Source organism: Apaloderma vittatum, unplaced genomic scaffold (genome assembly GCF_000703405.1).
Source record: "Apaloderma vittatum isolate BGI_N311 unplaced genomic scaffold, ASM70340v1 scaffold18698, whole genome shotgun sequence".
Classification (NCBI taxonomy): Eukaryota; Metazoa; Chordata; class Aves; order Trogoniformes; family Trogonidae; genus Apaloderma; species Apaloderma vittatum.
In genome coordinates this window covers 885-14,741 of record NW_009729268.1, presented here as the reverse complement: position 1 = coordinate 14,741, position 13,857 = coordinate 885, and the positions used below count along the sequence as shown (strand labels likewise).

Below are 13,857 nucleotides of genomic sequence, written 5' to 3'. Positions count from 1 at the left end.
GCACAGCTCACTTCTCCGTTCGCAGCTGTCTCCAGCGGGAGGAGCTGAAACCTGAACCCAACCCTCCGAGCAGGGATTGGATCCCTCCCGCCAGCAGTCGGAGATCCCTCCCAGAAGGAAGAAGAAAGAAAAAAAAAAAAGGAAAAAAAAAAGCCTGTTTGGGAAAAAAAAGTGCTTGAGAATATCCCGAAGTGATTGGAGGAGCGGGAAACCCTTCCCCCCTGCACCTGACTCGTGGGTATTTACGGCTCTTTTCAAGGCTGCTCTGCAGTGCCGCTACCACAACCGCCAGTGGATGGACCGCGCCGGGCAGGCAGCGCGACAGGGACCGATGCTGCCGCAGTGAGAGCGTGTGCTGCTCGCCAGCCCGGGCACCGCGACACCCACCCGAGAGGAGAGACCCTGGGAGAGGAAGAAACCCCGCGACCAAAATGCCACGCTCCTTCCTGGTCAAGAAACATTTCAATTCATCCAAGAAGCCCAATTACAGCGAGCTGGACACTCATACAGGTAACGAAACCGAGGGCATGGTGTTGCGGGAGCGAGGACGGGTGGGCTTGATTTTCAGGCTTGAGGGAATGAGCTCTTTTTCCTTTTGCTTACACGGAGGGAGTTTTGAGAAATATGGCAGTGCTGCCCAGAATGAATCATAAAAGTTTGCCCATCCACTTGAACTCAAGTTACTCGGGGACAATTTGGAGTTTTCCTGCTCTGTATCTGCTGCTGGTGGAACTAAAACTTTTATACAAATCCTTCAGGAAGTTTCACTGCTTCATTGTGTCAGGCTGCACAGATTTAGAAGTGGCATGCTGCCTTGGACAGACTCTCCAACAGTAATTTGTCTGCTCAAGTGTACTGTCTCTACCTATCAGAATATATGCATGAAATAGTATTTCCTTTATCCTCCTAGTATTCACATGACCATACCGAGTGTTTAATTCACGCACCCTTCAATGCCCCAAAATGTTAATTTTGCTGCCTCTGGAAATGCTTTTTGGTTCTCTTACCTCCAAATTTTTTTTTCTCCAGTGATTATATCCCCATACCTGTATGAAAGCTATCCAGTCCCTATCATACCACAGCCAGAGATCCTGAGCTCAGTAGCTTACAATCCCATTACTGTGTGGACTACAACCGGGCTGCTACCGTCTCCATTACCCAACGACCTCTCTCCGCTTTCTGGATACCCCTCGTCTTTGGGAAGAGTCAGCCCACCTCCACCTTCTGACACCTCCTCCAAAGATAAGTCCCATTAGTGATGAAGAAGAGAGAATCCAGTCCAAGCTTTCAGACCCCCATGCAATTGAAGCTGAAAAATTTCAGTGCAGTTTATGCAGCAAGACCTATTCCACTTTCTCTGGGTTGGCCAAGCACAAGCAGCTGCACTGTGATGCCCAGTCTAGGAAATCATTCAGCTGTAAGTACTGTGACAAGGAGTATGTCAGCCTGGGAGCGCTTAAGATGCACATCAGGACCCATACACTACCTTGTGTCTGCAAGATCTGTGGCAAGGCTTTCTCTAGACCCTGGCTACTTCAAGGACACATTAGAACTCACACTGGTAAGAACAACCATTGCAATTGCAGTTTCTTCTTGCTATAATATTGGGATGCCTTTTTGCTATTTCTCTCCATAGGTGAAAATAATAGCAGTGTTTCTTTACTAACCATAAAATTCATGGACAGAATTTCAAATGTATCATTAAAATGCTAAATTCTCATTCTTGGGGGGTGGGAGGGGAGTGTAGCAGTCTCATAAATGGGCGCCAGTTACTGGCATAAATCAGCATTACTCCCTTGACAGTTTTAGGATGGTTTAGCCCATTTTCACTAGCTCTGAAGGTTTTGCTTTGGAAATTGCTAACTTTGAGAAGGCTCGAGCTGACTGAAATCAAGCAGTAAAACACAAAAAGGCAATGCATGAGGAGTTGCTTTCTGATTCCTGGAAGCAGCTGGCAAGTTTTGCACGTGCTATCGCAAGTCCTTAAGAATTAGAAACACATCATCAGCAAAGCACTTTTGCCTCATGAAAAAATAAAAGAAAAAAAAGCTTGTACAATGTAATGTCTGTACAGACGTTTGCTTTTTAGTCTAAGTACTGGACCCCAGCAATTCACACAGCAGAAAACGTTCTATGGAAATATTTGAAAATTTGGGAGGAGCCCAACCCAAAAGTAGTGCATGCACCTGTACATGCAGAAGGTGTCAGCAGTTTGTCTTTGGGGACTGTGCTTAGCAGCCTATTCAGAAGAGACTGAGTCTTCAAGTACAGTCATCAGTGTTGAAAGTTGTCTTATCTATGGCCTGATTAAACTTTTATTACACATTGTTACAACAACGCCTTTCTGTTTGTTCATTTTGTTTCTTAGGATAAAAACATATTTTACCCATCCTAAACATGTACTTCTTTCTTAAAGCTTTATCCTATTTTCCCTTGATGTTTCCTTTTTAGGAGAGAAGCCGTTTTCCTGTCCTCACTGCAACAGGGCTTTTGCAGACAGATCCAATCTGAGGGCTCATCTGCAGACCCACTCGGATGTGAAGAAATACCAGTGCAAAAATTGCTCCAAAACTTTCTCCAGAATGTCTCTTCTGCACAAACATGAGGAATCTGGCTGCTGTGTAGCACACTGAGTCATGCAGTCAATGTTTACCTGGACTTGACAATGCATTTCTCCACTCCTGTTCCAAATGATAGGTGGAAATCCAAAGGTGTTTTCTCATCTACTTTTCAGCCAAAAAAAAAAAACAAAACCACAAACCTGAAACACCACCAAACAAGCAAGCAAACAAACATAATAGTGGTTCTCATCTACTTTTCAGCCAAAAAAAAAAAAAAAAACCACAAACCTGAAACACCACCAAACAAACAAGCAAACAAACATAATAGTGCAAGAACTTAGAATGTCAGTAGAAATGAGCTTTAAGTACTTTCTGTTCAGTCACACATTCACCTTCTTAAGTGTGAATTCTGAAATATGGGGAAAGACCCAATGCATGACATTTCAAGCAGATCTAAAGGAAGAAGCATTATCAGCTTTCTTTATAGATGAAGCCAAATGTAGGTTGTCTTTTCTTGCTTAGAAAAGGCTGCAAAGTTAACAATACATTCCTGCCAAGCCATTTCAACCAAAGAAACAGTATTTTAAGTGGAACTTTTAATGAAAATACTACCCAAGTGAATTTTACTAGACACCATTTATCTCAGGTGCCTTAAAAAGTATTCCGAGTTTACCTTAGTAAAAGTTTAATATTATTCATTGCTGTGTTTTTTATTTTATTTTAATAGAAGCCAAGGCCTCTCTTAATGATCTGAAAAGCTTTAAAACTGCATAATTAACAGAGGGGGGGGAAAAAAAGGAAGAGAATGGACAAAAAATTGAAAGCCTCCAATAAACCGCATGTGCCTTTAAAAAAAAAAAAAAAAGACTGTAACGTCAAACATTCCTGGTGCATGCTTGACCATCTTTTAATACGGAATAGTTCCTCTAAACTGTAATCTTTTTTAAAAAACGGGAATAAGTGCAAGAGAGGGGGTTCATGGGCGTTTGACAATTATTTTTTTTAAATGCACAAAGGAAATGCAATATTTTCAGCATTACCCCTCCAAGTGCCTTTTTTATTGATGATTTTGTAAAGTATGTGGACATAATGTAAATATTTTTATTTTTATATGATTGAATGTGTTATGAATGAAAGTGAATTGTTGCCTATAGCAACATCTATAGATAACTTGAAGAAAGTGTGAAGTGAAATCTATGTTGTTTTCTAGCCACTTTTTTACAATAAACATTTTTAAGTATGATTTCTGTCATTTTTTCTAATTTAAAGAAAACAACCGTGTCTGGTTTATTAAGGCTTTGGAATATAGAAAAATGCAAGTTTCTCTACATGACCAAATGATCATAAAAGTGAATTTCAGATGTGAATCCTTAGTTCACAAGTGCTGATCATCAGAAAGGAATATACACATTGCATTTTAAAATATTTAAAACCTTACAGAACATTTTTCTAGAGTCACTGCTTTAAAGCACTTCCTTTTTTGCTACTTACAACAATAAGACATTGTGAAATGTATTTTATACAAAACATTTAAAAGAAGCTTCTTTCTTCCATTTTAACAGTTGGAAGGTTGCTATTTGAGCACTCTTATTATAGCACTTTTCCTGAGTCTCTGACATTAGGAAATCTGGGCCTGAACCAAAGTTCATTACAGTCAGTGGAGCCTTGCAGGAGTAACATACGCATGATGCTCTTTTAAAGTAATAGTCAAGTCACAGCACAACATACTTTATATGGTTGCTTCAGAAAGATTAAAGATATTTTTATTAGAGTATCTTACGTATCAGAACTGTCAAGTGAATGTATCATAACTGTATATCAGCTGATATGTCACAGGAATTATTCAGTAATAAAAAGTAGAGTTTTTTTTCCTTCAGATGACTTGACTAAGGACTCCAAGATCTGAACTATAAAAAAACCCACTACAACATCAATGTCACATCATTGCTGACTAGTGCAAAACAGTATTATTTACAACTTTTAACAAAGCACAAAGTTAGAAAACAGAGAAGCACTGGTTGATGTCTGGTCTAAAGTCTCCTATGTCTACAATGGGGTATCAGCACAAGCAAGTAATAGCAAAGCCAAAATTCCAACAATTTAACAAGAATGTTACTGATGGATAAGCACAGGGTGCACGTTTCTCGAAAAAGACTATATTTAGACAAAATAATTTATTGGGACAAACTATGCATGTTTTGTGCCTGCTCCAGCTGAGTCCTGCAGAGCAGTGTTTTTTGACTGCACTGGAATATTGTAGGCAACAGGCACATGATTCAAGTTTTGTACCTTTTCTCTACGGGAGGCACTGTACTGAAAAATAAAGATCAGCTTGAATGAGGCTTTTCATCTTCTACAAGCATCTTCTGACAAAATCTCAAGGTTATAACAATGATTCCCTAGGACCTGTGAGGTTTTCTTTCAGGAAATAGCTAGAGAGTTAGAGAAAGATAGAGTTAGTGGGAATTTGTGAGGTAACATTTTGAAATAAACACATGAAGGCATCAAATACCCTTGAAAAGTTTCATGTGGTTACTCTATTGATTTGCACTTCCATGTCATTCGCTTTGAAGTTCTTAGGCTCTAGCAGCTCTTTGTGCAGCTTTCTCTTCCCAGAGCAAAGTTTACTGGAGTATGAGTAAAGCTCTGGCAGTCAACAGCTATTTGTGCTGTCAAAATTCTAGGTTTGCTCTCCTGTGTCATGTCACAAAGCATTTTCCATTGTTTTAATTCACACTTTAAATTCTCTATGCCCATAGTAAATGAAGTAGTATCAGAGCTTGACTTCTTGAATGAGTGGAAGTGCTACTGTTGTCCTTAAGGGAAATCAGATGAAAACTTCATCAAAATACAGTATGCTAAACCAAACACAAGTGGAACTGGTCTGATTTGGAGATGACAATTAAGATATGCTACTTTGCATGCCTGTAACACCTGTACTCATAAAACACAAAGGTGGGAAAGGCTAGAAGCTTTTCTGGATCATCTCTTTAATTCAGAGTGCTCTATCACAGATGCTTAGCTCTCTGTCCAGTTGCAGCTTAAACTTCCCAGGCAGCTGAATTTCTCTGCTTTTCCTGTGGGACTGCTTTCTATTTGCTGTCAGGACATTTCTCCAAAACATTTCCATTAATAGTTTTGCCTCATTACTATGCAAATGTCCTTCTGTACCTGCACAAGCTATTTATTAATGTAAATTAAATTCTACTCTGAGCTGTTGGTGGATGACTCCTGCAACTTTCTTGAAACCCGAGGGAAAACTCCCTCCATGGTGAATCTACCTGTTGAACCTCTTTGATCATTTCTACATTTCTCACAAGACCTTTCATTCTATATCCAAATAATCAACTTTTGAAATCTGTCTTAGGAAAAAACTCTCCCCACGCTCCAAATATCTGAATTGCTCTTTTCTGAAAACAGTCGATTTTTACTTTTGATTTTTGATACCAGTGCTAAATGTAATTCTTTTAAGTGAAGAGTTAAATAATCAAAAGGCCAGCCTCTCCTCTTAAGGCACTTGTATGATAGCAAGATATACACAACAATATTGTTTTAAACCTTTTACTAATGGGTTGCTTAAAATCTGTAGATCTGGTAGACTTTTTTACAGAGGTTACTCCAAATACTCTGTGTATCTTTTGCTTATATGATTGCCCATTATAGACAAGCCCATGAGGGCTAGATGCTTCCTTTAGTATGTTCTGGCAAATTACCTCCTGAGTACACTCACTGTGTGGATCTGACCCGCCACAGCATATATGCAGTTACAAGTGTATGAGTTTCTCAGTGCTGAAGGCAATAACTGATTTACTTTGTTTCCTCTTTTCTCTTGCTTCCATTTGGGTGTGCTTTTCATCTCAGAGGCTGCAGAATGAAGTAATATGTGCATGAAATGAAGACAGAACAAAGTACACATTAATGCTCAAACCACTGCAATTACCCCACCAACTAATGTGGAGTTCAGCTCCCACCAAAGGGTTAAAATAAGTGCCTTTCCGATTAGGACAACACAAAATTTTACTCTGTTATTTGAATTATTCTATTTCCTGTTATCAACAAGCAAGCTCAGGGCTCCATAAAATCATATATTGAAAAAAAACCCCACCACCCTAAAGATCCTGTAATTTGAGTTAAAAAAGAAAGGATAATGGGCAACCTGATAATCCATCCTGTGCTACTGATTATTTAACCTGCCACAAAAAACAAATAAATATTTCAAAATAAAATATATTTTTATTTTTGAATGTGACCTTTTCAATGTTGAGCATTACTTCTTTAGAAATATCAGTGTTTCATAGCTTTCCCAGATGTTTGATTTTGTCTCTTTAAAGTAAGTGTTTCAATAGTTAAATATATAAATTAGAAATCTGGTTCACAGAAATATAAAGAGTGGAATGTGTTATTGTGTATTCATATATTGCAATAGAATAATAGAATCATGGAATTATAGAATCATTGAATCACTGAATCATTGAATCATTGAATCATAGAATCATAGAGTGGCTTAGGTTGGAAGGGACCTCAGAGATCATCTAATCCAACCTCCCTGCCATGGGCAGGGACGCCTCTCAACTAGACCAGGTTGCTCAAGGCATCACCCAGCCTGACCTTGAACACCTCCAGGGAGGGGGCATCCACACCTTCTCTGAGCAATCTATTTCAGAGTCTCACCACCCTTGCTTCCTAAGATACAGTCTAAACTTATTCTCTTTCAGATTAAATCCATTTCCCCTTGTCCTATCATTGGACACTTGTGAAAAGTCCCTCTCCAGCCTTTCTGTAAGTTCCCTTTAAGTACTGGAAGAAGAATATAAAATGAAAGCTGCAAGAAATAAAAAAAACTGAGTGCAAGTGAAATCCCAGAGTCACAGAAGGGTTGAGGTGGGAAAGCACCTGTGGAGATTGCTTAGTCAAATGCCTCTGCTCAAAGTAGGGTAAGTGGAGCAGTTTAGCCAAGACTGTGTCCACCCTGGTTTTGAATATTTCCAGGAATGGAGACTCTGTAAACTCTTTGGACTACCTGTTTTGATGTTCAATTACTCTTGCATTAAAAAAAAAAAAGGTATTTTCTTATGTTTAAATGGAATTTTCTGTATTTCAGACAATGCACACTGCCTCTTGTCCTGCCACTGAGAAACAATAGGAGTCTGCCTAAGTCTCCTTTACTCCCTTTTTTCAGGTATTTATACACATCTATAAGCTCTCCCGTGAGAAGCATCTGAAGCTGTCTCAGTTGTTCCCATATGACAAATGCTCCAATCTTGGCCCTTCATGGACTCACCCCAGTAGTGTCTTGTCCTCCTTGTACTGGTATTTTCAGAACTGGACCCAGCACTGGAGATGCATTTACCACTGCTCAGTAGAAGTAGGTTGCTGATAAAATGCCTAGATCTTGTAGAAACCATATGAACTCTAGCAGAATACAAACAAAATTGATGCTTGTATGTTCTATCCCTTCTTCCCCAAAATTTTAGTTCAAATCTCTAAGCCATCAGGAACTTTGAAGTCTGTGGAGGAATGGGACCATGCTTTTCTGGGAGCGTTGCCCTGTCCTGTTGCAGAGGGCAGCATTAGGGTGCCTTAAGTGAGTAAGCACTGTGGGTTTCTTAAAAGGGTGTACATCTTGCTGCAGAGGAATATCCCATTTGAAAGACTGTATGAAACAGAGTTTAGCAAAGTCTTTGAGGCCGTGCTGCAGCCCAGTTGTGTCCTTGCATTAGTGTCCCTTCTAAGGGACACGTAGCTATACCAGGCTAGAGATGAAAAAATAAATAAAATAAAAATGAACAGTGGTCTTGTTTTGATTTGTCTGACAGTTTGGTCCCCTTGTTCCTTTCCACTTACTTCTTCAATACTTTAAGAATGCTATCCAAATCAATACATTTTCTGGGTTTTTTCTTCTGGGTCCCTCACCAGTTTTGGGTTCAATACCTTGAGCAAGCGCTTCTTCATGGCCTTCCTTCTTTTATATTCCCCAGTTCTCCATAAAACAAAAGTTACTGCAAAATGGAACAATTGTTTTCTATTATATCTTTCACCTATCTCCCTTTTACCTGGCATTGAATATACTGTCTCTGGACTTTATTCCTTTCTGCTTTATACACAGCACACAAATTTTTTCTAGTGTGTACACTAAGTAACAGGGAGGTGGATGAAGATCACAGTTTGGCCCTCCTTGCTAGGAGGGAATAAATGCCCTGTTATTTATTGCATAAATCTGTCATGCATGCAAACATATTTTTCTACCCTTCTGTCAAAAGAAGACACAAATAACAGCAGTCATGTGAATGCCAGCTCAAATTCATATGGTCTCCATCATTTTAATAGCCTTTTTCCTGTAAGCTTGAAAGAACAGAGGTACCTGCAGATATTCACCCAGTCTCTTCACAGCGGTAAACATTCAGCCAACCAGCCTGCACATTCAGACATGCAAATCTTTTCACTGCAACCCTAACTTGGAGGATCTGCTTCAGGAAAACCTACAAAGAGCTCCCTCATTTTGTTGCTGGAGTCATATGTCCTGGCTTCAGCTGGGATAGAATTAATTTTCTTCCTAGTAGCTGGTAGAGTGTTGTGTTTTGGATTTGGTGTGAGAATATTGTTGATAACACACTAATGTTTTAGTTGTTGCTAAGTAGCGCTTATAATAAGTTAAGGATTTTTTAGTTTCCCAGGCTCTGACAGAGAGCAGGTGCACAAGAGGCTGGGAGGGAGCATGGCCAGGACAGCTGACCCGAACCAGCTAAAGCGATATTTCATACCATAGAACGTCATGCTCAGTATGTAAACTGGAGGGAGTTGACTGGGAGGTGCAGATCACTGCCTGAGCATCAGTCAATGGCTGGTGAGCAACTGCATCGTGCATCACTTGTCTTTTCTTGGGTTTTTATTTCTCCCTTTTTGTTATCTTCCTTCTTGTTATTATCATTGTTATTATTATTCATTGTTGCTGTTGTTATTGTTATATATTATTATTGTTGTTATTATAATATTTTATTTTAGTTATTAAACTGTTTTTAAACTAAAACTCCTAAAATACAGGAGTTTTAATTTTCTTTTCCACTTGGGAGAGTGGAGGAGTGAGTGAGCAGCTGCATGCTACTTACTTGTTGGTGGGAGTTAAACCATGACACCATCCCTCAATTAGAAAAGGTGGGTTTAAATGCAAGCACCAGGGTGCTGTCTAGCAGGACAAAGTCAAAGGAGGATGCACTTCAGGTTGTTTGCATGTCCACTTGGCGTAGGAAGGACTGAGAACACTACACATTCTGGAACGGAATACTTTCCTAGATGTTTAGATTTGTATTACTTAAAACTATAAAATGGAGCTTATTGCCTAGCCAAAGAAAATTACAGAAAGCCATTCCTCATCTTGCTAAGCCTCCACTTCCCAAGTTTTAGACCCTTCTATTATTGCTTTCTTTGTCTTACACAGGAAGCTTCTATTTCCCAGATGTGGCACACAGGGAATTGGAGTCAGGGGATCGTGAATCTTTTAACACTTGATAGATGTGGGCACTGCCACGTCCTCCAGCCAGCCCTACACCTGGGTCTGAACAACAAACACGTTACATGCTGAGCTGTCAAATGGCAGAATCTCCCGGCCACCACCTGTTCTCATCTTCTTCAAAGGCATGACCTGGGAACGCTGGAGCTTGGTCTAACAAACCCCTCACAGAGCAGTGTCCACCTCTCACTGAGTCCTCTGGGTTCCCAGTACAAGCACTGAATATCAGAGCACGAAGTCACAGACATCTGCTAACTCGCTAATAAGAAGCAGTTAAAGTATAAAGTTGCACTGCAATTAGCTCAGATTTTGCACATGTCCCTAAACCAAAGTGAATTCCTCTGAACGTAACCTGCCCTCTCATGTGGGCTGGCAGATCATCCACAGCTGACAATGAATAAAGAGTTAGAAGAATGAAAACTGACAGCTATTAAGTAACTCCAGCAAAAATGGAATGAATAACAACCAACAAATTAAAGTAATAATATTATGCATAAAAGACTAAAGAAAATCTCGCCTTCTGTAAAAGATACATCATATTTAACATCAAGTCATTAATTTTTTACATCTTTAAATGTTATAAAAAAGATATTTTGAAAGACAGTTCCACAAGATTTATAGCAAAGTATTCACTATTCATCTGTAATACATGAAACTAGGCCACGTTTCTATGTCCCAAGGAAATTAAAAAAAGAATCTTGTGACTCGTGATGGACATTCTGGTGGTGTTTGTGAACCAACTTGGCATCTCAGTCCAGATCCTAACTAGTTCTGACTGGACAAAGCTCACACACAAAACCAGTCAGGTTTTTTTTTTGACAGCCCTGATTCCCTGATTTTTTAAAAAAAAACAGCTTTCGGCTTCTAGGTAGTTTCAAGAAATTGCTTCACTCCTTTTCTCTGTCCCCACTTTTCCCACTATTGGCAGAAAAAGTAGTTGCTGTTACGGATTTTTTTTTTCCTAGTGAATTTCTCCTCATAGGTTATGAAATCATTGCTGTAGGTTCTGGTTTCATGGTCACAGCAAAGGGCCATGACTGGGGGCTGCTTCTGAGTATTTGAACCCAAATGTTCTGCCTGTCCACAGAGTATGTCAGTATGTCACATGGGCAGGACAATATAGGTTCCGGGAAAAAAGAGAAGAAAAACAGAGGTCTTAAGGATTGTTGAAATGTCAGCCTTCATAGGAGGGCATGGTAGTTAATAAATACTTACAAGTAGTAAATATCAATTACAAATTACCTTCCATGTCAGGCTTCTGTAACAGGAGAAACTCAGAAGTTCAGCCCTGTTTAGTTTTGAGAAGAAATTTTGACTCCAGCTAAGACTGTAGCTGATAAATCAGGTAAGTCCGATTACTGTCCTTATTGCCACCAAAAAAAGTAGGAACTAAGGATATAGTAGATTTTGTTTAAACATACATCTATAAACTATGAGTGACAGGAACATCCAAAATTATGATAAAATATATGTATTTGTATATTTATAACATCTGAAATTAAATATACAGAATTAAAACTGGGAAAATATTTTAAGAAACACCTCTGATACAAGGCTGGTTAATTTTTATTTAAATAAATCTAAAATTCTTAACTGAAAATACATTTCCATTTTTTGTCAACTTTAAAAAACAGTAATATTCAGATTTTGTCCTAGAAAAAACATTATTGTCTAGCTCTGAAAAAAAAAAATAATTCTAGTTTTCTGTCAAATTATTTAGATACCAGAAGGCACAGAAGGGAACGGAGTTATTTTGAAAATCGTGATAGCATGCTCCTACTGTTTTTATGTCTACACCTGGCATTCTGGTGGTGAAAATTCTCCTATGTGCAGGGTATCCCGGGATTGTCCTGTACAGTGATTTTCTCCCAGTGAACTTTGCATTTGTCACTGTCAGAAGCGATATTTTAAATTTATATGGACATTTGCTAACAGAAATGGCAGTTTTCAATAATCTGTTGCTGCAGTGCAGTCCTGTGTATGAGATCACATGTATTATTTGTTTAGGTTTGTAATCTTGAGAAGAAAGCAAGGCGAGAACTCTGCAAGCCCAGGCATTTTGTTCTTCCTAAAGTACTGACTTATTCGGAGTTCTGTGGGTCCTTTCTTCTAGTAAACCTTTTCTTCCTGCTGTATAATCACACAAGTCGGAGAGGAATCAGAATTTTCTGTGACGAACTCTCACGTTTCCCTGCATTGCTACTGTTTGCATGTCAGACTGCTGTGCTAACAATGATGAGGTAATTCTGAGTTTCTAGGTTTTTTAATATCTTTCTCCAGGCTCTTTGTGATGTTCTGCACAATACTGACTTCTTATTTAGGCCAAGTTCAGGTGATTTTTGAAAATATAATTCCTCACAGATTTTCTGGTAACTGCAGACATGATATTAAATCTGAGCTCTCACGTATTTGAGAAGCTTTTTCTATTCATATTCAGTAAATACTTTTTAATCTTGTTTATAACTCCCTATTTAAAACAAAAATGTAAAAATTTCACGTGAGGTCACTTGAACACAACCCAAAAATATGCATCTTTTCATTTTTAGGCAATGTGCTTAAGAGGGTAAATGCTGTGCGTACAATGCTTGCTGCTGCACATCGACAATGTGAGAAGAAGAACTGTCACAGCTCTTAAAGAAAATAAATGCCTGTTTGCATCTTAGGTCACTAAGAGAGGAAGGATCTGTTCTGTTGCATTTGCAAAAACAAAAACATGTAGGAATCTGTGTGTGATTCTTGTCCCCCACTTTAAACAGGAAATAACATTTTAGGTCTTTTAGTCCAGATAACCTTACTCACTTTACTTTGTTCCTAAACATGAAGAAAGTTGTTTTCTGAAAAAAAGATCTTAGAATCTGGCATAGTACATTTCTTTTAGGGGCCCATAACTAAAATTGCAAAATATATTACCTACACAGAGGAACACTGCAGCTCAGTATTCACGAAATCCCTCATTTTGAAAGGAGGAAGTAATATTTGAAGAGGTGCCATGCAAAGTCAAACCATGCATTTGTATTGCTCCTCCACTGATAGAATAAGTCAAAGTGTCGAAGAGCAGGACTGCCTTCTCCCCTGAAAGAGAGACACTCTTGTGAATGCTAATGTTCACTATGTTGAAGGACATTGTCCTTCAGCCTTATTCTCGTGTCCTTTAATGCCCTGGTAGTGGTGCCCAACATAGTGCCAGGAGTCACTACGACTGGTGCAGCTGGGAAGAAAGCAGGCCAGCATTTCACTCAGGTGTCAAAGGCTGCGAGTTTGTTGATGTAACTGTGCAGCAAACCCTCCTAGTGTTATATGCATTTCCTGTTGACAAAATGTGCTTTGCCAGCAGTGCTTCTCTGGGTTGCTTGAGCACAAAGAGCAACTTGCAGGCCAGTATAACTACAACTGGACTTTAACTTTTGTCAGCATAGAAGCGCTGCAAGGGAAAAAAAAAAAAATGAGAAAAATAAACAACACAGAAAGGTTACACTCTTGGCAAAAGGTCCTGACACTGACATGATCTGATTCTTAAGACAGTTTACACACCTTTTTTGCTGCCAGGATTGTGCCTAATGTAAAGCTCAGACATTAATGCTTAATAGATAGGATTTGGAGGTGACTTGCGAGGGGAGTTAGGGGTGGGAAAATGTGTACTTGGTGGCAGAAGAGCCAGAAACAGTCCTTCTCACAGTGGGACTACAGCAAATATGCTGGAGTTAATCCGTTTGCTTTCATTTTATTTTCTCCCTGCCTGTTTTTAGTGAGGATGAATAATGTCCGTGTCTTGTAACACCTCAGTAATAG

At 39.1% G+C, this 13,857-nt stretch overlaps 1 protein-coding gene across 1 annotated transcript; it reads left to right on the top strand.

Annotated features, from left to right (window-relative positions):
* Positions 1–314: 314 nt before the first annotated feature.
* Positions 315–2,750, top strand: LOC104277671 (zinc finger protein SNAI2-like). The gene is given in 4 exon segments (XM_009874379.1): positions 315–510; positions 1,030–1,243; positions 1,245–1,561; positions 2,452–2,750. Coding segments are annotated over 4 exon segments (792 nt in total). The 5' UTR covers positions 315–431; the 3' UTR covers positions 2,634–2,750.
* The last annotated feature ends 11,107 nt before the right edge of the window (positions 2,751–13,857 follow it).